Source organism: Hypanus sabinus, chromosome 3, assembly GCF_030144855.1.
Source record: "Hypanus sabinus isolate sHypSab1 chromosome 3, sHypSab1.hap1, whole genome shotgun sequence".
NCBI classification, from domain to species: domain Eukaryota; kingdom Metazoa; phylum Chordata; class Chondrichthyes; order Myliobatiformes; family Dasyatidae; genus Hypanus; species Hypanus sabinus.
In genome coordinates this window covers 33,280,834-33,307,780 of record NC_082708.1, presented here as the reverse complement: position 1 = coordinate 33,307,780, position 26,947 = coordinate 33,280,834, and the positions used below count along the sequence as shown (strand labels likewise).

The window sequence follows — 26,947 nt, the reverse complement described above, 5'->3', positions numbered from 1 at the left end:
CAACACTTTCACCATAATTATTTTCACACTGGTGCAGAACAAGGCAGCATCCTCGATCCCCTGTGTGTTCAAGACTGACCAGATTACACTGTCACGAGTATATAGTTTGCAAATGATGCCACAATAGAGGGCCTTATATCAAATAACACTGAGTCCAAATACAGGAAGGAGATAGCCTAGTGACATGGGGTTATGACAGGAACCTTTCCCTCCATATCAGCAAAGCAAAAGAGCTGGCCATTGACTTCAGGAAGGGGAGCTGTGAACATGCTCCTGTTACGTCAATGGTGCATTGAGAGCTTTTAAGCTCCTGGGAGTGAACATCACCAATTAGCCCGTCCTGGTCCAACTGCACAGATGTCTCGGCCAGTGCATCTACTTCCTCAGAAGGCTGAAGAAATTTAGCATGTCCTCATTGACCCTCACTAATTCATAACGATGCATCATGGCGTGGTATGGTAACTGCTCAGCCTGCGACTGCAAGCAACTACAGAGAGAAGTGGACACAACTTAGCACATCACAGAAACTAACTTCCCCCGTTTACACTTTTCACTGCCTTGGTAAAGCAGCCAACATAATCAAACACCAGAACCACCCCAGACATTCTCTCTTGTTCCCCTTGCTGTCAGGCAGAAGAAAAAACATATCACCAGGCTCAAAGACAGCTTCTGTCCCACTGTTACAAGACTACTGAACAATCCCCTGGTAGAATAAGTTAGACTCTTGATCACACAATAAGACTTTACATCTTATTGTCTACCTGTACTTTATTTTTCTCTGTAACTGTAACACTATTCTCCATTCTGTCACTGTTTTATCTTTCAGTACCTCTGTGCACTGTTGTAGTGCTTTGATCCGTATGAATTTCTCATTGTACCTTCTCATTGTCAAGCAAGTGAAGTTTCTCATTGTACCTTCATACATGAGACAATAATAAACCAATTTTCTCATCTGTCTGCAAGTTCCAGATATCAGCATTCCTCTACTTTAAAAATCTTTTCCTCAAATTCCTTTTAAACTTTTCCTGCAACCGTAAACTTTTGCCCATTTTTTGATAAATTGAGCATAGAAATAAAACTCTGTCTATGCCTCTTAATTTCATATCCCTTCATCAGATCATGCTTCAACATCTATTAACCCAGGAAAACAAGTTCAGCCTATCCAATCTTCCTATAACATATCCAAGCAACATCCTACAAGACCAAGCAACACACACAAATTGCTGGTGGAACACAGCAGGCCAGGCAGCATCTATAGGAAGAAGTACAGTCAAGGGTCTCGGCCCAAAACCTTGACTGCTTCTTCCTATAGATGCTGCCTGTCCTGCTGTGTTCCACCAGCATTTTGTGTGCGTTGCTTGAATTTCCAGCATCTGCAGACTTCTTCGTGTTCGTGATCCTACAAGACCATAACACATAGGAGTAGAATTAGGCCAATTGAGTCAGCTCCACAATATCATCATGGTTGATCTATTATCCCTCTCAACCCCATTCTCCAGCCTTCTCCCTGTAACCTCAGACACCCTTACTAATCAAGAACCTGTTAACTTTCACTTTAAATATACCCAATGACTTGGCCTCCACACCCATCTGTGGGAATGAATTCCACAGATTTACCACACTCTGGCTAAAGAAACTCCTAAGGGTTGCACTGTATTCTAGGCTGCACCTAGTCAGACCCATTAACGGAAAAATCCTTTCCACATCCACTATATCTAATCTTTGATAAGTTTCAATGAGATCTCCCATCATTCTTCTAAACTCTAGCAAGTACAAGCCAAGAACCACCAAACACTTTAACCCTCTCATTCTTAGGATTATTCTTGTGAACCTCTTTTGATCCTTCTCTAATGTCAGCACGTCCTCTCTTAGATAAAAATTGCTCACACTGGATCCTGATGAATAATCTCAGGAGATTCTGGAGATCCAGATGAATCTTCTTTGCCCTCTCACCTGGGCATCCACATCCCTACCTTAGTGTGATTACCAGAAGTGCACACAATCCTCCAAGTTTGGTCTAATTAGTCTTTTGTAACATCTCAGCTTTTATATTCTATGTTCTGAACTATGAAGCCAAGCATGGTATATACTTGACGAAGGGTCTTGGCCCGAAAAGTTGACTGCTCATTTCAACGGATGCTGCCCAACCTGCTGAGTTCATCCAGCTTGTTTGTACATGTTAATTTGACCACAGCATCTGCAGTGTACTTTGTGTGTGGTATATACCTTCTTCACTATCATATCTTCTTGTGTTATAACTTACAGGGACTTGAACACCAAGGTGCTTCCATTAATTAATATCCCTTGGTGCCCTGGCATTTACTCCACATGACTGACATCTATTTGACTTCCCAAAATGCATCACCTTGCTTTCATTGTGATTAAGTTCCATTTTGACAACCTGACCAACTTTCCATCCAATTAATATCTTTTGCTATCCACAACACCAACTTTTGTGTCATTTGTAAGCTTATAATTCCAGCCTTCTACATTTTAATTCAAGTAGATGTATACCACAGACAATGAGAATGCTATCATTGATCCAGTGAGGATACCATCATTGATAGGAGAATGCCATCACTGATCCAGTGGGGATGTTATCATTGATCTGGAGAGGATGCCATCGTAGATCTCCACGACACGTCGTCAGCCACAGACTTCCAATCAATAAAGCATCCTTCTACCACTACTCTGTGCCTTCTATCACTGAGACCTTTTTGGATCCAATTATCCAATTCACTTTTAATCCCATGTGTTTTCACCTTCTGGACTAACCCATCTTGTGGGACCTTGTCTTACTAAGGTCCACATAAAAAATGTCTGTCACAAACTCCTTAGTTACTTTCTCAAACAAAAACAATTAGAAAGGCAGGATTTCACCTTCATAGAACCTTGCTGGGTATTCCCGATTAGCTCTATCTTTTTAAAAAGTTCACATGTCCTCTCCCTTAGGATTTTCTTCAATAATTTCCCTGTCCCTAATCCAAGGCTCACCTGCCTGTGGTTGCCTGAGGTGTTGCTCCTAAATCCAAGAGTGAAGCACAGTGATGACTTGCTGACAGCAAAAATAACTATTAACTACTTTATTAACCACACTTTTTTTCTCAGAAACGATCACTGCAATCAATAGCCTGTGACTTCCCTTTCAGCGTCGAGCATTTAAATCGCCCGTATGACCTGGTGTTTTCGCGGTGTGAAATGAAAACTCGAATGTGCAGCATGGTGCGTATGGGCCAAATCAAGGCAGTGGGGCCTGGGCCAGAGGGCAGGGAATGAGCCAACGTCTAGCCACCGGAGTGGACTTGGAGGTGATTCAAAGTGGCAGAACCGAGGTGAGGCAGAGTCGAGGTGGTGGGGCCCAAACCTGAGGTTTGGCTGATTTAAGTCCAGGGCCAGATTGAAAAGGTCAGGGTGTCGGGGCTGGCGATGAGAGATGGACTGGTATTCAGCTTGCTACTCCGTGAGGTTTACTCATTTCTGCATTGAACCTAGGCTGTGGCAACTAGCAGACTCCTGGATTGGCTGTGACTGGCCTCATGGCCTTTGTGAACTTCAGTTCTGAATGTTATTTGCTTTTTTACTATTTGCAAAACTTATTTTTATGTTTTTTGTTTTTTTTTCTGCACATTGATGGACTCCCTTTATGTAATGGATCCTATTGGGTTTCCTTTTCTTTTGCATGGCTGACTGTAAGGAGACAAATCTCAGGGTTTGTGTATAGTATACATACTTTGAGCAACAAAAATGTGCTGCACCTACAAGATGTCCCAAATCCATGTTGTTTACTAGCCGTCACACTTCCACTAAACTCCATTTACATTAATAGAGCTTAATGTAAGCCTGAAGAGCAGCATATCTTCCATCTATAATTGGCTCACCACCGTCGTTCAGAATGGGCAATAAATGGTGGCTTTGCCAGTAGCAGCCATGCCCAACTAAAAACTCGATTTTAATTTTGTGTGGAAGATTGCATTTAGGAGTTAGAAACAATAACAAAATAAAGCCTTCTATACGAATAGGATAAAAATTCAAAGAGCCCTCACCCATGTGCACATGCCCAAAACAGAACCCATGACCCTAGGCTGTTACTAGAACCTGGATACAATTTCTGAACATTCTAAATTGATATTGCAGGATTAGAGACCAAAACTTTGTTCAAAGAGGGAAAGAAAAATGAAATAGGTAGCTGTAGATCATCTGGCAGGAAGAATTGTGGGTAAAACTTTCAATTCATTAATTGTTGGGAAATTTGTGTAAGTTACATCTCAGGTATATTTTTTCAAGATTTTCTTTTACAGTAAGTTTTTAATGAACTTAATAACCAAGAAAGTTCCATGCTTTGGCAATCACTGAACATTTGAGGAGCACCGTTGCTAGTCTGTTGCTTTTCTCAGTACTTAAACATGTAGGCTGAGATTGGGCACTTTCAGAACTGTGGCTGTTCAAACAAATTTCAAAGCGTGTGTGCTAAAACTAACGAGCAGTTTGACCTTCTCCAGTATTGAGGAGTCTGAGATACTCGGTGGGTGTCACAGCTAGCACCATTTCTGAAGCTGTCCTTTCTGCCTGGGCTGATCACAGGGTGGGTCAAGAAGCTCAGTGCAAGAGTCAAAAGGGGCTCATAAATGCTTACTCCCATTGTCTTCAGAAACATCAGTTCCTCACGGAGCTCTCTGATGAACAAAGTAGGAGCAGGCTGAGGCTTTCCAAAGCTGTCATCACTGACGTGTATTGTTCTACAGGAGTGCCTTTGAGCAATTGTCTTTCCAACACTGCTCTCTTTGTAGAAGTGAAATCACACCGGCTGCCAACTCCCATATCATGGCATATTTTCAAGTGTTTACAGCAAATCCCTGCCTCTTCTCACTATTGTTGTGGAGCCTATCTGATGTAGATCTTGTATTCGGGTTTGTATCTCCATAAATCTTCTTCCCTTCAGGAAGAGGATGTTCTCTTTGAATCTAGGAGAAAATAGTACATATAACATAGCAGTTATAGGCCTTTCAGTCCACAATGTTGTGTCAAACTTCTAACCTCATCTGAGATCGATCTAACCCTTTGCTCCCACATAGCCCTCCAATTGGTGTTGATCTTGCAAGGATCCCTTCTCCTGTATGGGTGGCCGCCTTTCTCTCCCTATCCTGCTTTGTTGAAAAAATTGAGTAAACCTTTCAATACCTACTTCAGGGGGGTTTAGTTCTGTCGAAGGGTGGAAGGCACAGACCGCTGGAGGATTGGCAGTGGTGCAGAAGAGTTTGAATGTATGGTTGAGGTTGTAGTAGTGAGATTGGTAGTTTGTATGAGCGTGCTTGTGTAAGTGTGTGTCCAGCTTACTGTGTCTGTGTAAGAACACAGTGTTTGGAATGGCAAGCACCATACTTTGTGAAACCACAACAATTCTTCCAATATCTGAACTACTTCCGGAGCGCAGCAAATGTTGAAACACAGCTACCAATTTGCATGTGGCCTGCTCCCACAAGCAATGCAACGTTGCCTAGGTAATCTGTGGCAGTGTTATTGAATTACAATGTTAGGAATAATTTGCTTCTTCCAGTAAGATGCCAGCTTGTTCGGATGCAGCAGCCTCTCTGGGTCCAACCAAAGTTTCAATTGATCGTCCTTTACGTCATTTTCACAATTGCAAGACACTGTGGGTCATCAAGAACATCAAGTACTGCAAGTCTACCCCACTAGCAAGTTTCTGGCTAGTGGTGGAGTTCGATCATGTGTGCACCTTATTGCAGCCTTCTGCAGCCACGCAGGGGAGAAGGCCCAGAAGCAGTGCACAATCCAATGGGTGATTGTCTTGGATGTGTCTGTTGTGATTGCAAAACCCTGTTGGACATTGGTAATGTAGAACACAGTGAGCCCGATTCACGGGTTCATTTGTGAGACCAGTGGCAGGGGATCTGCATGGTCTTGGTTGTAGAGTGGACCAGGCCTTCATTCATGCCTCGGGGTCACCTGTTGCAGCTGCCGAGGAAAGAGATGTTGAAGCTGGCTGTGTTTCCCTGGCTTCTGCCATAGCTTGGAGGTAGGCCTCTCCCATCAGAGCTGCTGCTCTCCTGTGTTTGCTTGGCGGAAGACAAGCTTGACTGCATTCCACAATATGAGGAACTGCTCTCAGCTGTCCTTGCAGAAACATGGCTCCAGGAAAGGATCCCATGTACCATCCATCTACAGGCCATGACACTCAGGGGCTTGGGCATCTTATTTTTTTTAAATATTTTTTGTAACTATGCTTTTCTGCTTCCATAATTATTTGTGCTGTATGTGTTGTGTGTGGCTATTGGTTCTGTGTTTTGCACCATGGCCCCTGTGTAATGTTGTTTCATTTGCAGTATTCACGTGTATGGTTGAATGACAATTAAATTTCAACTTGAACTTTCTGAGCTATGTCCATCTGAGAAAGCAGTTAGGGCTCCAGTTTGCATTTTATCTTAAAGGTAGCTCCTCTGGCAGTGCACCACTCATTTCTCTTGCACTGAGACATAAAATGTTAGATTTGTTCTTGGGATGGGAACTCGTAAGCTTCAGATTGTGATCCATAGAACACATACTTGAGGGAGAGTGTTTAATATATTCCTGCACGACCCTAAATCCAAACTGGACACAACTACTTTGTGTACACTTCAGGATGTATAAACAGCCCCCCACCCCTTCCACTGCATCTTCTTTCCCCAGACCACGAGACTTGTGAACTGTCTGCCACCACCCAGGTCTCATCATGCTTGAAGTTCCAGTAATGTCTGTATCCAGAGATACCGGCCACGTGACAGATGCACTGCCACCTGGCTGGTCGGAGGACACGCCACATGCCAAGCAACATTTGGTCCCTCCCAACTAATCAATGTACACCTAAATTATTGGTCACCTTAATTGGATTATCTCACCCAGCCCCATGCTATAAAAGGTGAGACTTGTTCCTGGTTAGGTCTCTCTTACAGACCACCTCATTGGAGGTAAGTGCATTGATTTATGTTTGGGAAGGTCTATCGTTTGTCCTGGTAAGGGAGCCGCAGCTATCCAATCTCAAGGGGGATAGCTGTTGTAGTGCTTTTCCCTTGTTCATTGTATGTGTAACCGTACCCTGTCCCCACACCGCTTCCTGTGTATTGTAGTTGCTTGTGTTGACCTGACTTCCTCTTTAATAATAAATTCCTTATTATTAAAACTGTGTGTGTCCAGGCCTCTACTGTTGAGACTCAAAGAACCAGTTATTTTCCATCACAACAATGTCACACTGTTTGCTTTTTGACTTGTGTTATAAATGCACCTTATGCTAAATGTCAGTCTTCTGGAATATATTTTATTACTTGCTAATTTAGTTATGGCAACATTACTTAATGAGTTATATGTGAGTTATGTGTACTACGCTTTGCAGTTTGTTCCAGAGGTATGTTGTTTAGTTTGGCAGTATACATGTATACGGTTGAACGTCAATAAACTTGAACTTCATATTTGTTTTATTTCTGATTTTTCCCATTTCCGATGATATGCCATCAAGCTGAAACTCTACAGTTTTTCTTTAGATTGAAATTGTGTATTTCTAGGATGTTGCATTAAATTTCTTATTTCTAGTTTTGTCGCATTTTACTTTTGTTTTATTCTATACATTTATGCATTGTACCTGCTTTATATCAGTGTAATATTTATTTCCTCTTCCTCTTTTTGTGTGCATTCTTTGGTCTACAAGACAACCTTTACAGTTAACACAATTTGCAGTAGAGTTTAGTTTTTCAGGCCAGAATACGTTAAGTATTGTCTTGTGGTTCACAGAGGTGGAAGTGCAACCAGACATACTCTATAGTTGCAGACTGGCCAGGTTATTAATCCTTGCGCTCGGCATGGCTAGGAAATATTGATAGTCTTAGGTTTTCATTTGAGATATGTCTTAATTATTTTTAAACTGAAATGGGTGATCATTAATATGGGGTTTTAAAAATGAGAATAGGAGCACATGCTTCAGTAACTTCCAAGCAGTGCTATCCTGAGTAATCAAAAATATCACTCCTGGTGGTAGCATAGATTTCTAAAGCAAAAAAGGTAGACATAGCCATTTAGCTAAAACATGCCAGACGTTTTATCTTCCTTCTTGCTGACATTAGATCCACATCCCTTCTTTCACTTGAACTCTAGAATCCATTGTTTTCTTTCATGATATTCTAGGTGTCTTTCCATGGTTCTTGAGAGTGAAGTATTACGAAGATTCATAATCTTCTGATTACACCTCAGGTTCTCAACAGCCAATTTGTCTTTTTCAGCAAAAGGGAAATAATTTCCCAACATCAATCCTGTTAATTCTCTTCCAAACCCAAGGGAATATAAGCCTACTCTACCCAACTGTATGTGTAGGGCAGCACCTAATCTCAGAAACCTGTAAAGCTAGGATGGAGAGGTATTAAGATTTGCTTATCAGTCTTTCGGAAAAGCTACACACACTCCTCCACACCTTGTCCCACTATAGCCCTGGATTAGTGTTATAAAACTTCTTAATTCATAAAACAATCACCAGTAAATATAAATAACATGTTATTTGTTCTGATTGTTTTCTATACTGACTTAACTGTGATTTTTTTAATATAAGAGCACCCCAGTCCATCTGTAAAGCAACTTTTCCCAGTTCGTCAACTTTTTAAAACCTATTTAATATTTGAATTACAAATGTGCCCTTTTCCAAAGCCCCAAACATAAGCTGATAACATGATCTGTTTATTTAACATTTGTAGATAAATCCTGCTAATTAAATCTGTTTCATTCTTAATCAGTGGAGGAAATTATAATTTGCATTTATTTCACAAACTGCGACTTTATCTTAATTTAGTTTCCAAATAGAGCACAATGAAGCCAAACACAAATCCTTTGCCTCTATTCTGCAGTGAAGAGGCACCTGAACTGAACTTTGGCCGAATGTACCTCATGCTGTCTGATGTAATGTAGATATTTGCCCTTGGATTTGCTGCTTTGCAATTTGATGCCTTTCAATATCTGATGTTCTCCATATATACAATAATGCACAGGTTTCTTAAATACACACTCTCTAAAGGGTAGGTTGCTCTCCTTCTTCAAATAACATTGTTTTCCTTCCTCCACCATTGATGCTGCCTTCATGGGCATCTCCTCCATTCCCCAGCCATTAGTACTCACCTCAACTTTCCACTGCCTGAACAGGGATAGAGTTCATCTTGTCCTCACCTACCACTCCATGAGACTCTGCATCCAACAGATCACTGCCACCATCTTCAATGAGACCCTACCACCAAGAACATCTTTACTTCCACTTTACACAGTGATTCCCTTGTCCATTCAACCCTCCCCACTAATCTCCCTCCTGGCACTTATCTCAGTAAGACAAAGAAGTGCTATACTTGCCCATTCACCTCCTCCCTCACCTCCATTCAGAGCCCCAAACAATCCTTGCAACAATTCCCCTGCGAATCTGCTGGGTCGTCTACTGTATCTGGTGTTCCCGACGTGGCCTTCTCTATATTGCTGAGACCCAACGTAGATTGAGGTACCGTTTTGTCGAGCACCTTTGATCCATCCATCAAGCATTTGAATTCGAATCCCATTCCCATTCCAACATGTCAGTCCAAGGATTCCTCTTCTGCCTTGATGAGGCTTCTCTCAGGTATGAAGAGCAACACCTCATTCTGTCTAGGTGGCTTTCAACCTGATGGTATGAGCATCAATTTCTCTAACTTCTGGTAATGTTTTTCCCTTTCCCCTTTCCTCTTTTTCATTTCTCTACTCTGCCTCCACTCTTATCCCTTCTCCTTACATGCCTATCACCTCCCCCTAGTACCCCTCATACTTCCCTTTCTCCCATGGTCCACTTTACTCTCCTATCAGATCAGTCAGTTTCCTTATTTTCCAGCTCTTTTCCTTGTCCACCTGTCTCTTCCCAGCTTCTTACTTCACTTCCCTTCCACTTGGCTTCGTACGTCACATTTCAGCTGTCTTCCTCCTCTCCCCCCACCTTTTAATTCTGGTGTCTACCTCCTTCCTTTCCAGTCCTGGAGAAGGTTTTCAGCCCAAAGCATTGACTGATTATTCAATTCCTTGAATGCTGAGTCCCTCCAGTATTCTGTGTGTGTTGCTTTGAAATTCCAGCATCATCAGAATTTCTTATGTTTATGAGAATGCTTTCTACGGTGCACTGATTAAATATTGGCAAGAGTTGGTGGGATTATGCTAAATTTCTTCAGCCTCCTGAGGAAGCAGAGGTGCTGATGAACTTTCTAGAGAATCTAACCACCTACATGGTAGCTCTTGGGAAAACATGGAGTTCTTCAACAAAATGAAGTTGCAGAATAGTTAAAATAATTATGCATTCCATAAGTCAGAAAAAAATGGCTCAACTATGGCTTAAATAGAAATTATGGCCAAAGAGGAGATTAAATTGCTCAATAAAGCAACAGGCCTTAAAATTGGAATTCAACAATGCAGATTGTGAGAAGAAAGATGGAGTATGAGAAAAAAATGCAGAGAAAATAAACAAATTGCATAAATATATAAAGAAAATTCTGAGAACAGATGTAGGTCACATACAGTTATAATGTTTTGCATTTGCTTGCCTATGTTACTGTAACAGCATTTCTCAAATCCTTGATCTCTGTCACCAGTTAGGGCAAATGTGGCCTATGGGAACACTGCCACCTGCAAGTTCCTGGCTAATTTGCACATTATCCTGATTTGTAAATACGCTGCCAATTCTTCCTCATCTCTGGGTTTGAATGCTGGAAATTCCTATAGCACTATATGGAGAAAAACTACAGCAATTCACAGGCAGTTGGAGATCAATAATAAATACTGGCCTAGTCAGCAAAGCCCAGGTGCTGAGAATCAGAATCAGTTTTAGTGTCACTGACATGTGCTGTGAAATATGTTGCTTTGCGGCAGCAGTACGGTGCAATACACAGAAAAATAAATTACTTTAAGTTACAATAATAAATACAATACAATAAATAAGTATGGCAAAAAGAGAGGAAAAATGGTGAGGAGGTGTCCATGGATCATTCAGAAATCTGATGGTGGAGGGGAAGGAACTGTTCCTAAAACGTCGAGTGTGTGTCTTCAGGCTGCTGTCCTTCCTCTTTAATGGTAATAGTAAGAAGAGCATTTCCTGGGTGATAGGGGGTTAATGATGGGGGCAACTTTTTGAGGCATGGCCTTTTGAAGATGTTCTCGTTGCTGGGAGGCTGGCTGAGTTGACAACCCTCTGCTGCTTTTCCCAGTCCTGTCCATTGGACACTCCATACCTGACGGTGATCCCACTCCTGTACAGCTCATCATTGTCAGCTGAGATTCTGCCAGCAAGTTTTGTCTTTGTACAGCTGGCACTTGAGCTGTGCCAGACACAATCGTGGGTGTAGAGGTTGCAGAGCAACTGGCTAAGTGCGTAGCCTTAGGGAGCGCCATTGTTGATTGTCAGCAAGGAAGCAATGCTATAACCAATCAGTAAAGCAATAACTAAAAAGAGATGTGCTCAGGAATGTAAGACTGCATTGCTTATAATAACTGAATAGCTACCACTTCTGCTTTTCATTTGCAGGAACAGGCACAAAATGAATTAAAGAATATAGTATCAATTTCTTGGTATACCCACATGTTGAGGCCTATGAGCATATTGCACCCTGATGTGCAGCCTGCTTTTCTAATCTACCTTATGTGGTGAACTATGTGCCTGTCGGGACACGCCCCTGCTGACTGCTCCTGTGGCTCCTCCCACAGGCCCCTGTATAAAGGAGACCTGCGGCCTGAAGATCGGCCTCAGTCTCCAGGACCTTGTATGATAGACACTCACTCCTGGTTCCTTCTTCCAGTCAATAAAAGCCGATATCTCGCCTACGTCTCAGTGTGAGTTATTGATGGTGCATCACCTTACGAATCTGGTAAATGAAGCATATAATACACTCAACGTACACAAAACTGGAGGAACTCAGCAGGCCAGGCAGCATCTATGGAAAAGAGTATGGTCGACGCTTTGGGCCGAGACCCTTTGGCAGGACTGGAGGGAAAAAAAGATGGAGTAGATTTATTAGATGGTGGGGGTGGGGAAGAAACATGAGGTGATAGGTGAAACCGAGAGGGGGGGGGAGGTAAAGAGTTGAGAAGTTGATTGGTAAAAGAGATACAGGGCTGGAGAAAGGGAGTCTAATAGTAGAGGACAGAGGGCCATGGAAGAAAGAAAAAGTGGGGAGGAGGGAGGTGATGGGCAAGGAGAGAAGGTGAGAGAAGGAAAGGGAGATGGGTAATGGTGAAGGAGTGGGGCAAGAAGTTTGAGAAATCAATGTTCATGCCATCAGGTTGGAGGCTACCCAAATGGAATATAAGGTGTTGTTCCTCCAACCTGAGTGTGGCCTCATCACGACAGTAGAGGAGGCCATGGATGGGCATATCAGAATGGGAATGGGAAGTGGAATTAAACTGGGTGGCCGTTGGGAGATCTCACTTCTTCTGGTGGATCTAATCTAAAAAGATCTAATTACAAGATTACGTCTTTGTAACGTGAATCTCTTAGTGACACAGCAACCTACTCTATCAGAATCAGCGTTATTATTACTGACTTGTGTTATGAAATGTATTGCTTTGTGGCAGCAGCATAGTGCAAGGTAGGAATAGTGAGGTAGTGATCATGGTTTCATGGACTGTCCAGTAATCTGATGCTGGAGGGCAAGAGGCTGCTCCTAAAACTTTGAATATGGGTCTTCAGGCTCCTGTACTCCTCCCCAATGCTAGTAATGAGAAAATGGCTTGCCCCAGATGGTGAGGGTCCTAAATAATGATACTGCATTCTCCAAGCGCTGCCTTGTGAAGACGACCTCGATGGTGAAGAATGTTAGGGAGCAAGCCGAGTTTACAACCCTCTGCAGCCTCTTTCAATCCTGTGGATTGGACCCTCTTTGCCAGTGGAGTTGCAACCAGTTAGGCTGCTCCCTGCTGTACATCTGCAGAAAGTTGCTCATTGTCCTTTGTGACATATTAAACCTCTACAGACTCTAATGCAGCCGCTAGCGTGCCTTCTCTGTGATTGCGTCAATGCATTGGACCCGGAATAGATCCTCTAAGATGTTGACGCCCAGGAACTTGAGCACGGACACAAGTTCAGAACATTTGGATTCTGGTCCGAATATACTTGCTCTCATGAGTGGCTTCTGGTTGCCTGCTCTTCTATTGACTACAGCTCCGAGAGCATGTGCCTTTTAGAAAAATGCAATGGTACATAAAGCAAATATTACCATCTGTGGCAATTAAAACATTGATTATGTGTCAAGTTTAAATGCAAATTGCTGTTCCATCATAACGAAGTTATTTTCAGTATTCCGCACATCACAACAATACTTGTTAAAAATCAAACTGCATCTGTTTGCAGTTTGTTAAGCACTCAATTCAGCGATCCTAATTAATTAATTGACACTTGTAAACATTGTGTAAGATTATTATTACTTTGGATGATGTCTAAATTATGCTATTAATTCATAGCAGCAAGAACCTCCCTGCACTAAGGCTGGGAAAACGGTGGAAAAGGTGCATTAACAATTTAGTTTATTGGGTGGAAACAGATGGTACTTCTGGTTTAATACACAAAGGAAATGGAGGAACTCAGTGAGTCAGGCAGTATTTATGGAGGGAAATGAACAGGTCAATGTTTTGGGTTGAGACCCTTCATCAGGACTGGAAAAGAAGAGAGGAGATAGCCAGTTTAAAAAGCTAGGGGAAGTGAGCAACAGCTGGCAGGTAACATGTGGATCCAAATGAAGAGGGTGATCGGCAGGCAAGGGATGAAGGAGAGTGTGAATTATGTAAGAAGCTGGGAGGTGATAGCTGGAAGGGACAATGGGCTGAAGAAGGAACCTGATAAGAAAGGACAGGAGACCATGGAATAAAAGGAAAGAGGTGGAAAGAATGTGTGGGGTGGAGAAAGAAATAAGGAAAAAGGTAGAGATGGAGTGGAGGAACGGGGGCCGTGGTTACTGAAAGTTAGAGAATTCGATGTTCATGCCATCAGTTTGCCAATCAGAATGTGAGGTGAATTTCTGGTACTTGGCATCTACCTTGACTTAGCAGTGGAGGAGAGATATGTTGGTGTGAAAATGAGAAATGGAATTAAAAATGATCCCAATCTCTCTGGTGGATACAGCAAAGATGCTTGACAAAGCAATTTCTCCTGATCTGCATCAAGTCTCATTCGGGTAGAGGAGGCAACACCAGAAGCACAGGCTTCAATCAATAACACCAATGGATTCACATGTGAAGGACATATTCACCTGGCAGGACTGTTTAGGGCCCTGAAAGGTAGTGAGAGAGGAGGTGTAAGGGTTGAGGGGTTGCAACACATAGTGTGGTTGCAGGGATAACTCCCTGGAAAGGGATCTTTAGGGAGCGATGGAGGATAAGAGGAAGACATGCCATGTGCTAGGATGCCATTGGAGATGGCAGAAGTTGCAGAGAATGATACTTGGGTATATTGGCTAGTGGGGTGGTAAGTGAGGTCTAGGGGAAGTCTATTCCTGTTATGCCTACATAAGATGAGGTGAGGGCAGATGTACAGGAAATAGCATGGATGTTGAAGGATAATAATGTACACAGAGGAAATACTAAATCCTTGAAAACTGGCCAGGAAGCAGGGTGTAACCGATGGCAACAGCTCTGGTGAACAATGTCTCGAACCATTAATTAGACATTCTGAAGCCGGAAAGTTGGAAACTATTTGGAAGACATGATGTTCACATGAAGAGTAGTGGTTATATGGAACAAGCTGGTAAAGGTAGAGACAATTTACAGCATGTAAAAGGCATTTGGACCAGTACTTGGATAGGAAAGGCCCAGAGAGATGATGCCTCATGGAGGCAAAAGGGATCAGTATTATGAGGGAAATGGCCTGAAGGACTGACCTGGTAAAAGAATATAAAAATGATGAGAGGCATAAATAGGGTAGATAGTCAAAGTCTTACTCCCAGAATAGACATGTCAAATAACAGAGGACAAAGATTGAAGATAAGGGGGAGAAATTTTGAAGGAAAGTTACTTGAAAGTTTTCTTGGAGTTATACAACTACATAGAGAGGCAGAATTCTACCTTTAATATGTATGAATAAGAGAGGTACAATGGTGCAAAAGTGACCATTTTTTCATCTGGGTTTAGTCTTTATGATTAGAATATTTCTCCTCATAAATACAGGTGTCCCCCATTTTACGAATGTTCGCTTTACGCCACTTTGCTTTTACAAAAGACCTACATCAGTAACCTGTTTTAGCATTACAGAGAGGATTTTTGCTTTTACAAAAAATGTTTCCCATATAAATTAATAGTTCTTCACTTTACGCCATTTTGGCTTAGAAAGGTTTCATAGGAACACTCTACCTTTGTAAGGGTGGGGGGGGATACCTGTAGTCTAAAAAATATTTTTGTGCTATTTTAATTTCTTTTTGAATTAATGTCTTGAATGTTGGAGTCATTGAAGATGCAGACGGTAGAATACAGGGGTGAGAGCACAATGGCTTTTTCTAATTGAGCAATTGACTTTCTCATCTACATTGATCTTATTAGTTTAGTAAGAAAGGATAAGTATGCTTTCTGAATACTTGCTGACAGAATTGAAAATAAATTCAGCTGAAATGTATGGAAATGAATACAGTTCACGGTACACTCTCATCCATCGCAGACTGGGAAGGGGCCAGGGAGAGGGAAATCATGACTGGGAAAAGAGAAAAGGAGGGGAGGGAGTGCAATGCATCAGAGAGACATTCTGTAATGATCAATAAACTAATTGTTAGGAATCAAATAACCTTGCCTGGTGTCTCAGTGCTGAGTGTATCTGCATCCATGTCACAACCCTGGCATTCCTTCTCTGCCACTTGTTCCACACCCCTCCGGCGGCATCCACCCTTGCCATTCCCAACATCCTTTGTCCCACTATCTTTGCAAACTTGCTCTCCACTTCACAACATTAAATACAGTACTGTGTAAAAGTCATAGGCACCCTTTATATTTATATATATATATATATATATATATATATATATATATATATATGTATATATATACACACACACATAAGACTTTTGCACAGTACTGTTTATATATCACATTAACCTTTAGCAGAGATTGAGTTATAGTGAGGCTTCTAAAGACCAGCTCCTGTCTGTCAGATACTGTGGGAGTGCAAGACCTTCCTTAATGCCTGAATTTCAACATGATCCCCAAATGGAGAAGATTGACACTGAGTAACAATTCCTGTGACTTGCTGTAAATGAAAAGCCAGGAGTCTCTTTTTTTGATATGCTTGGCACCAATAATCTTTAACTGATTATAGAATTCCAGATATCATATCCATTGCAATTGAAAGCTGTAACCTTTGTTTTCACATAAAATTCAAAAGCAAAATACTTCAGATGCAGGTATCCTAAAATAGAAATAAAAGTACAATTATTTTTATTTAGGCTTTGCTGAGTTCCTTGCAAGCTTTTCTATTTTAAACCTACTCAGTGTGTGCTCCCTCATCTCTTTTTTCCCCTCTTATATTGGTGACTGAATTGTTTCATTCAGAATGCAAAAAATTCATCATCATTGCTACCAACTTCATCCCTGCTACAACTTTCTTCCCTTGCCTTTTTTGACTTCTCTATCTCCATTTTGAGGGATAGGCTGGCAAAAGGTAAACAGGACAAGCCCACAGAATCCCGCTACATTCTTGACTTCTCCTCCTGCTATCCTGTTTCCCATAAGGATTTATTCTGCTTTGGCCTCCATTGCATCTGTTCTGAGGAAGATATTTTCTGCAGCAGTAACTGTGCTTTTCTCTGTTGGCCAGATTCTCAACCACAGCTCCCTCAATTTCTACACTTTCTCATTCTGAGAGAAAGATGATAGAACAAGAGTAGAAATTATTCAATGCCCTCATCTTCTACCCCATTAGCCTCTATCTTCAATGGATCATCTTCTGTAATTAGAACTGTTCTTAAGAGGATGTCACCACCATCTTCTCCACTTCTCCTTTAGCATTTAAAAGAACTATTTTCTATGTTACTGTCTACTTCACCCTCCTAAATTCACAAGCAGCCCTCCCCATGCTACCTACCCATTCAGCAGTAGGATTTGTAATATAGCCTTTTTGTTTCCTCCCTCCCCATCATCCAAGGACCCAAACAATCTATCCATGTGAAACTCAAGCAGTTGCCTCTTTTCTGATTTCTTGAACTGCTGTTACTTCCTTCAAATAAGCACAGCAGAACATCTCTATGCATTTGTAATGGCTGAGTCTGAGCTTCCGGTTGACTGAAGCTTTAATATTCCCATCTCCATCCCACTCTCAGTTCCTGCGTTCCAAAAAATGACTAGAGAACTGTACCTGAGACTTGTCTGGACACTTAACATTCAATTCAACCAGTTATTGTTAGTAATTTGTACTAGCTTCTCAAAGTTCAAAGTAAATTTATTGTCAAAGTACGTATGTAGCTCGCCATATAAAACCTGGAGAGTTATTTTCTTGTGGGCATACTCAATAAATCCACAATAGAATAATAACCATAATACAATCAGTGAAATTCTGCACCAACTTGGGTGTTCAACTAGTCTGCAAAGGACAACAAACTGTGAAAATGCAAAAAGAAAGTAATAATAATAATAATAATAAATAAATTAGCATTAAATGTAGAGAACATAAGACGGAGAGTGTTTGAAATTGAGTCCATAGATTGTGGGAACATTTCAGTGATGGGACAAGTGAAGTTGTATGATATTATCCCCTTTGGTTCAAGAGCCTGATGGTTGAGGGTTAATAACTGTTCCTGAACCTAGTGGTGTGAATTCTTCCTGATGGCAGCAGTGAGAAGAGACCATGATCTGGGTGGTGGAGGTCATTAATGATGGATTCTACTTTCCTGCGACAACGTTTTATGTAGATGTGCTCAGTAATAGGAGGGGTTTACCTGTGATGGACTGGGACACATCCACTACTTTTTATAGGATTTTCCATTCAACAGCATTGGTGTTTCCGTACTAGGCTGTAATAAACTCTTCACCACACACCTATAGCAGTTTACGGAAGTTTTAGATGCCATGCCAAATCTTCACAAACTCCTAAGGAAGTAGAGGCACTGCTGTGCTTTCTTCATAATTGCGCTTGCTTGCTGGGCCCAGGATAGGTCCTCTGAAATAATAACACCAAGGAATTTAAAATTGCTGGCCTGCTCCACCTCTGATCCTCCGACGAAGACTGGCTCATGGACCCCTGGTTTTGTCCTCCTTATGTCTTTGGTCTTGCTGACATTAAGTAAGAGGTTGTTGTTGTGGCAAACATTGAGTGTAAGTGAAGCCTGCCTAAAGCAAGTGAGTACCTCAGATTGCCGAAGCGAGTGGTTTAATATCTGAGTGAGCACCCTGGTCAGCTGATCAGCACAGGTCTTTAGTACTTGCATAGGTGTCCTACCTGGGTTGGATGCTTTTCGTGGGTTCAACCTCCTGAAGGCTGCTCGCACAATTGAAATCACAGCATCATCAGGGCCTGCGGGAGTTTGTGATGGTTCCTCCATGTTTTGACAGTCAAAGCGAGCAAAGAAGTTCATCTGGCAGCAAAGTCCTGGTGTTGCCTGTGTCACTTGATCTTACTTTACCAGAGGTGAAAGGGTTCAAGATCTGCCACAGCTGTCGAGCATCCTTCATTGATTCAAGTTCAGTCCAGAATAGCCACTTCACCCCTGATATGGCTTTCCAGAAATCTTACCTGGACCTCTTGGTCACCGGACTTGAATGCCTCTGACCTGGCCCTCTGCAGATTTCAGATCTTATCGTTCATCCAAGGCTTCTGCTTGGGGAAGATTCTGAATTATTATGTGGGGACATGCTCATCTACAACTGATCTTGTAAAGTTTGTGACAGCTATGGTGTACTCATTCAGATGAGTCCTTCAACACGGCCCAATCCACTGACTCGAAGCAAGCCTCCTCTGGCCCTCTGCCTCCTGCGATCACCTCTTTGTGGTCCTAATTTCTGGAGCTTTGCTCTTTAGTCTCTGCCTCAGTTCAGGCAGGCAAGGACAGCCAAGTGATGCCACTTACTGAAATGCAATCTGGGCATGGAATGGTAGGCATTCCTTATCTTAACAAGGGTATTGGGATCTCTGGTGCTACAGGTTATTTACCGATGGCAGCTGGGCAGGGTTTTCTTCAAACAAGCTGAAGTTAAGAGGAATAGATAGTGGACAGCCAGCGCCTCTTCCCCAGGGCACCACTGCTCAGTACAAGAGCAGTGGCTTTAAGGTAAGGGGAGGAAAGTTCAAGGGGGATATTAGAGGAAGGTTTTTCACTGAGTGGTTGGTGCGTGGAATGCACTGCCTGAGTCAGTGGTGTCGACAGATACACTAGTGAAATTTAAGAGACTACTAGACAGGTATATGGAGGAATTTAAGGTGGAGGGGATATATGGGAAGCAGGGTTTAAGGGTCGGCGCAACATTGTGGGCCGAATGGCCTGTACTGTGCTGTATTTTTCTTTGTTCTTTTGTTCTTTGTTCTTTGAAGTCCCCGACTATGATTTGAAATGCATCGGGATGGGCTGCTTCTTGCTTGGAGGCAGCATCATGCAGTATCTCGAGCGTTTGAATAGTCGGCCACCGGTACTATTTAAACTGCAGTCAGGACTTTGGAGGAGAACTGCCTAGGGTAATAGAATGGATAGCACTTGACCACTAGGTGTTCAAGGTTGGGGTATCACATTACCGACAGTATATCATGAAACACACAACTCCACATTTTGCCTTTTCTGAATCAGCAGTCTAGTACATCCTATAAATCAAGAACCCTCGGGTCTGATTACTGTATACTGGGAGTATGCCATGTCTTGATTACACATAGAATATAACCATCTCTCATTTCCCTCTGAAACAGCAATCTTGTCCTCAGGCCCTCAATTTTATTTCCCAATGACTGCAAATTTGCCAACAAGATGCTGGCTAGAGGGGTGTCTCATTCGTCTGTGTTTCAGCCTGGCTTGGAATCCCCTCCCCATCCTGCTTCACTTCCAGCCATGGTCCATTGAGTCCTTCAGAAGATCTCCTTGTATTCCTTAGTGCCAATTCTTATTTGATAGTTCTTCTGTGAAGTGCTTTGTGATATTTTACTACATTAAAATTAAAATAATCTGAACTGCCCATTCAGTTTCTTTTTGCTGCTGGGTTGTCATCAGGATCACCGGGTGCTGATTCCTGTGCTCATTATAACATACTCATACATTTATTTATATGTAACATTTAAGGGTAACATGAGGGGGAATTTCTTTACTCAGAGAGTGGTAGCTGTGTGGAATGAGCTTCCAGTAGAAGTGGTAGAGGCAGGTTTGGTATTGTCATTTAAAGTAAAATTGGATAGGTATATGGACAGGAAAGGAATGGAGGGTTATGGGCTGAGTGCGGGCCAGTGGGACTAGGTGAGTGTAAATGTTGCCATGGCCTAGAAGGGCCAAGATGGCCCGTTTCTGTGCTGTAATTGTTATATGATTATATAGTTGCTTGTGCTCCCTTAAAATTCAGGCTGGCTCAGGTTTCAACATTTTCTCAAAATTCGTGTAATTTCCCCGGCCTAAATGGAGGTGCATCAAATCATGATGGACATAGATAGGGTAAATGCCCTTGGTCTTTTTCCCAGGAAAAAGAAATCAAAAACTAGGAATGAGAGGGGTAAACTATGAATGAGAGGACAGGGGACCTGAGGGGTAACTTTTTCATGTGGAGGATGAAAGAGCTACCAGAGGAAGTGGTTGGGGCAATGACATAAAAAATATTTAAATGGATTTTGAGTGGTACATGGATAGGAAGGGTTTGGAGAAGTGATTGTCAAACATTTTCCGGTTACTGTCCGTTTGGCTTCCAGACCACAGCCCCACTGCCCCTTGCGGCCATTACATAAAAACAATAAAGAATTTTGAATTATGATGTGCAGTGAAATAGGAACTCAAATTCAAAGTGGTGTCAAATAATTGCAAAAATATTCAGATCTATTTAAAGTTGCATATAAATTTTTATTTAAATATATTAAAAACAATGTTCATCAGTAATTTTAGAGCGTACATTAGTAGCCTGACTATTCACTACTTCATTGCTTCTTCACCTTTCAGTGTGATGGATGAGCTTGAAGCAGAAATAACAGCTTCTCTACATCAGGATAAATGTCACTCAGGAGGAGTCTCACATCCCCATGTTCAGTCATTTGAATCTGTTCCGTTGCTTTGAAAGGAGTTGTGTGACTGCACTTCACTGAATATGATATTGGAAAGGCAATAAAGAACAGTGTGACCTTTATTCACAGTGCAGGATAGTGTTCAGAGATTTCCCCCTGCAACCAAAGGCTTGATATGATTGTTTGAACCTTGGCATCAGCTCAAAGTAATTTTGTAGTGAGATCTGTTCTGTTTCCATCCTTCCTGGTAATTCCTTATTATAAATGTCCAGGAATAGATTTATTACCCAATCTGGAATTGGATCAAGAGAAGATCCTAAAACTTTTCTAGCTTGTCATTATGCAGCTCACGCAGGTGGGCACAGTATATTTGAAGATCATTATCTGGTATTCTTTCTTTCTCTTCCAACTCAGAGGGGCTCGGAAATCGGAAAAGGTTGCGATAGCCAGTGTTGCGCTTAACCAGGGTTAAGTTGGCCAGAAATGTGTAGATGACTGCTTTGACTTTGGTAAGATTCACATCAGTTTATTGCAGTTGAAGACTGATTTCGTTAAACTTTGTGAATTATTCTGACATATAAGCAATGTCATGTCTAATATTCTTGAGTTGATTACTGAATGAAGCAGTTTTGACCCTTCAAAAAATTTTAACACTGTTTCAAGAAGCACAAAAACATTCCAGGCAGAATCGTTTTGAGAGCTATCTGAATTCTGTGTGCAATAGCAAGTGTTCAAATTGTTTATCATTCTTAATGCAAACCTTGCAAAATAGCTGAGAACTGAGACAATGGGACTTGTGATGCACCATCAATAACTCACACTGAGACGTAGGCGAGATATCGGCTTTTATTGACTGGAAGAAGGAACCAGGAGTGAGTGTCTATCATACAAGGTCCTGGAGACTGAGGCCGAGCGTCAGGCCGCAGGTCTCCTTTATACAGGGGCCTGTGGGAGGAGCCACAGGAGCAGTCAGCAGGGGCGTGTCCCGACAGGCACATAGTTCACCACATTCACCCCCCCTTCGTTTGAAAAAGTCCTCATGTAGCGAAGGTTCTTACAAGTCAAGCCGATCAGGCGGTCGAATCTGTCGCTGCGATCTACGTAGCACCGGCTGTGACCCCATAGGTGCCGGCAACATTGGCGATTGCACAGGGGACGGGGGTTGCGCGTGTTCTTGCCCACTAGGCGCCGGTGATCCCTCATGCATGTGCGAGGCGCCTGGTATAAACGCGTACGAAACGCCCGGTATACAAGTGTCGTGAGGAGTCTGTGTAGGGCCTGGTGCGTACGGTGTCACCTCTGGTGCAGGGTTCACAGTTACCGGAGAGCCTTCAGGGTAGTGGTCTGCTGCACCTGCGGGTGCCAGGTCGCGGATGGAGACCGTGTCCTCCCGCCCATCAGGTAAGACCACGTAAGCATACTGGGGGTTCGCATGGAGAAGGTGAACCCTCTCCACCAGCGGGGAGTATTTATTGCTCCTCACATGTTTCCGGAGCAGCACTGGCCCCGGGGACGTCAGCCAAACTGGTAGGGTGGTCCCAGTGACAGACTTCCTGGGAAAAGAGAATAGGCGTTCGTGAGGGGTGGCATTGGTGGACGTACATAACAGAGAGCGGATAGAGTGCAGTGCCTCAGGGAGGACCTCCTGCCATCGAGAGACCGGCAACCCTTTGGACTTAAGGGCTAAAAGTGTGGCCTTCCACACTGTGGCATTCTCCCGCTCTACCTGGCCATTACCCCGGGGATTATAACTCGTGGTCCGACTGGTAGCAATGCCCCTAGCTAGCAAGTACTGGCGCAGCTCCTCACTCATAAAGGAGGACCCTCTATCACTGTGGATATAGCAGGGATACCCGAACAGAGTGAAGAGCTGGCGCAGGGCTTTTATGACGGACGTGGCAGTGGTGTCGGGGCAGGGGATGGCAAAGGGGAACCGTGAGAACTCGTCAATAACACTGAGAAAATAGACATTGCGGTCAGTGGAGGGAAGGGGGCCCTTAAAGTCAACACTCAGGCGTTCAAAAGGGCGGGTGGCCTTGACAAGTTGTGCCGTGTCAGGACAGTAGAAGTGCGGTTTGCACTCGGCACAAATTTGGCAGTCCCTGGTCATCGTCCTGATGTCCTCCAGGGAGTACGGCAGGTTCCGAGCTTTCACAAAATGGTAAAATCGGGTGACCCCCGGATGGCAAAGTTGTGCATGAAGGGCGTACAGCTGGTCGAGCTGTGTGCTAGCACATGTTCCCCGGGATAGGGCATCAGGGGGCTCATTGAGTCTGCCAGGCCGGTACAGGATATCATAGGTGTAGGTGGAGAGTTCTATCCTCCACCGCAAAATCTTATCATTTTTGATCTTGCCCCGCTGTTGGTTGCTGAACAGGAACGCAACCGAGCGCTGGTCGGTCAGCACAGTGAATCTTTTGCCAGCAAGATAGTGCCTCCAGTGCCTAACAGCCTCCACTATGGCCTGGGCTTCTTTCTCCACCGCGGAGTGCCGAATTTCAGAGCCTTGGAGGGTGCGAGAAAAGAATGCTACTGGTCTGCCTTCCTGATTAAGGGTAGCAGCCAGAGCGAAATCGGAGGCATCACACTCCACTTGGAAGGGAGCGGTCTCGTCCACTGCATGCATCGTAGCTTTGGCAATGTCCGCTTTAATGCAGTTGAAGGCCGCGCAGGCCTCAGCAGAGAGGGGAAACGAGGTAGACTTGACCAGGGGGCGAGCCTTGTCTGCGTAATGGGGGACCCATTGGGCGTAATAGGAAAAAAACCCCAGGCACCGTCTGAGGGCCTTGAGAGTGGTGGGAAGAGGGAGCTCTAACAGGGGGCGCATACGTTCGGGATCAGGCCCAATAACCCCGTTTTCCACGACATACCCAAGTATAGCAAGGCGGGTGGTACCAAAAACACACTTGTCCCTGTTATAAGTAAGGTTCAGAGCTGCGGCCACTTGGAGAAACCGTTGGAGGTTGGCGTCGTGATCTGGCCTGTCATGACCACAGATGGTGATGTTATCCAGATAGGGAAATGTGGCCTGCAGTTGGTACTGGTCCACCATCCGGTCCATTTCCCTCTGGAAGACAGAGACACCATTCGTGACACCGAAAGGGACGCGCAGGAAGTGATAGAGCCGGCCGCCCGCCTCGAAGGCGGTGTAGGGGCGGTCCTCTGGGCAGATGGGGAGCTGGTGATAAGCGGATTTCAGATCTATTGTCGAGTACACCTTATACTGAGCAATCTGGTTGACCATATCCGCGATGCGGGGTAGGGGGTATGCGTCAAGCTGCGTAAACCTATTGATGGTTTGACTATAGTCCACCACCATCCTATTTTTCTGCCCAGTCCGAACAACAACCACCTGGGCCCTCCAAGGGCTTGTGCTCGGCTCAATGATCCCCTCCCTGAGCAGCCGCTGCACCTCCGACCGAATGAAGGCCCGGTCCCCCGCGCTGTACCTCCTGCTTTTGGTTGCCACAGGTTTACAGTCGGGGGTCAGGTTGGCGAACAGCGGTGGGGAAGGGATCTTGAGAGTGGAGAGGCTGCAAGTGTCGGTAGCGCAGCTGTTGGCCTGGTTCTGGATGGGATGTGTGTGTCCGTGTGTGTGTGTGGTCAGTAGCGGGGTATGTGAAGAAGTCCCACAAAACTGAGGATTCTTGACAGTGAGTGGTGGGAGGGGCCCGTCGTATACCATAGTCACACTTTCGAGATGGCTCTGGAAGTCCAGCCCCAATAGCACAGGTGCACACAGATTAGGCATGACCAGCAGTTCAAAGTCCTGATATACTGTGCCTTGCACCACCAAAGTCGCTACACAACCCGCCCGGATGTCTGCGGACTGCGACCCAGAAGCCAAATGGAACCTCCGACTGACCGGCCGCGTTGCAAGTCCGCAGCGTTGCACTGTGTCCGGGTGAATAAAACTCCCAGTGCTGCCCGTGTCAAACAGGCATCCAGTCCAATGCCCCTCCACCTGGATGTCCATCATGGATCTTGCAAGCTGGTGTGGGGCGCTTTGGTCGAGAGTCACAGTGGCCAGAGTTGGATCGCCGTCGGGGTACCCGGTCAGCATCGGAGGGTCGGGGGCGGGGCATGCTGACGCCGACAAAGATGGCCGCTCACATCCGGGGTACCCGGTCAGCATCCGAGGATCGGGGGCGGGGCGTGCTGACGTCGACAAAGATGGCCGCCCACATCCCGGCATGCAAGATGGCGGCCCCCACGTTTCACCCGCAGCGCTGCACTCCGCTCGAGATTGAGACTTACAGACCTTGGCGAAGTGGCCCCGCTTTCCGCAGCTGGAGCAGGTCGCTTCTCGCGCTGGACAGCGTTGTCGAGGATGTTTCTTTTGGCCACAGAAATAACAAGGCCCGAGTTTCTTACGGGCCACAGCCGTGGTCTGGGTCGGGGAGCTCGTGGAATGGCGACTGGCGGCGGCGTTGGCGAATTCGCTCCCGGGAGCCGGCGGTGGCGGGGTCTGAGGCGTCCACGGAACCGGCGGGGAATCGCGCGACTGGACAGCGTCGGCGTTATGCCGCGCAGCTTCTAGAGCGTTGGCCTTCTCTATCGCCGAGCTTAAGGTAAGATCCGAGTTCTCCAGCAGTCGCTGGCGCATGTACACTGACCTCAGTCCCGTCACAAAGGCGTCTCGCACCAGCAGCTCCGCATGCTGTTCTGCCGTGAGCGTCTTGCAGTCACAAGCTCGGACGAGTGTCTGTAGTGCTCGGAGAAACTCAGCGCACGATTCGCCAGGCCGCTGTTGCCGGGTAGCTAAGCGATGTCTTGCGTAGACGGTGTTCACCGGCCGCAGGTACTGTCGTTTGAGGGCGTCCAGTGCCCCTTCGTAGGTCGGCAGGTCCCGGATAAAGGAGTAAACTTTGGAGGAGACCCTCGAGAGTAGGATTCTGTGCATAACGGCGGGTTCAGTCGCACGAAGCTCCGCCAAGTACGATTGGAAGCATGCAAGCCAGTGTTCAAAAGCGAGAGCTGCGTCAGGGTCTTGAGGGTCCAAATCCAACCGGTCCGGACGCAAAACGGGTTCCATGTTTTAAAACTTCCAGTCAATAAAATTGATGCACCATCAATAACTCACACTGAGACGTAGGCGAGATATCGGCTTTTATTGACTGGAAGAAGGAACCAGGAGTGAGTGTCTATCATACAAGGTCCTGGAGACTGAGGCCGAGCGTCAGGCCGCAGGTCTCCTTTATACAGGGGCCTGTGGGAGGAGCCACAGGAGCAGTCAGCAGGGGCGTGTCCCGACAGGCACATAGTTCACCACAACTTGATTATACTTACTGCTCTGATAATAGTATTCAAGGATTTGTGCAGCTGAAGACTTAGTTGTTTGCAACAAGACATTGTCTGTGAATATGTTAGGTACAGCATTTTTTTCAAGGAAGTAATAACTCCCACAATGGTGTGCATTCATTGATGGTGCCTCACTTGTTGCACAAGCAAGCATGCTGATGAGTGGAATGTGCTTCTGTTTGAAAAATTGCTTACCAACCCTGAATATTGATTCTGCATTCATATCTGTTTCTAGTCCGCTTGCAGGTAACGACTCTTGAACCATTCTTTCATATTTGAGGAAATGAACATAATCAAGAAACAAAGGTTTATTGCCTGGCAAAGTTGGGTCATGCATCTGCAGAGCAAACTCTGTTGTCCTAAATATGTTACACAACGTTCTCAGACACTTCATCCATTTGTCTTTGAGCAAAGTCGTCACTCAGCGAAATTGCTTTAATTATTTACAAAGTGTAGCAAAACCATACTCAG

At 44.3% G+C, this 26,947-nt stretch overlaps 1 protein-coding gene across 1 annotated transcript; it reads right to left on the bottom strand.

Moving 5' to 3' along the window:
* Positions 1-22,016: 22,016 nt before the first annotated feature.
* On the bottom strand, positions 22,017-23,546 carry LOC132390734 (uncharacterized; the record flags this gene model as incomplete). Its single annotated transcript, XM_059963284.1, has 1 exon — positions 22,017-23,546. A coding segment is annotated over one exon (1,317 nt), but the record flags the coding sequence as incomplete, so codon positions are not given.
* Positions 23,547-26,947: the final 3,401 nt, after the last annotated feature.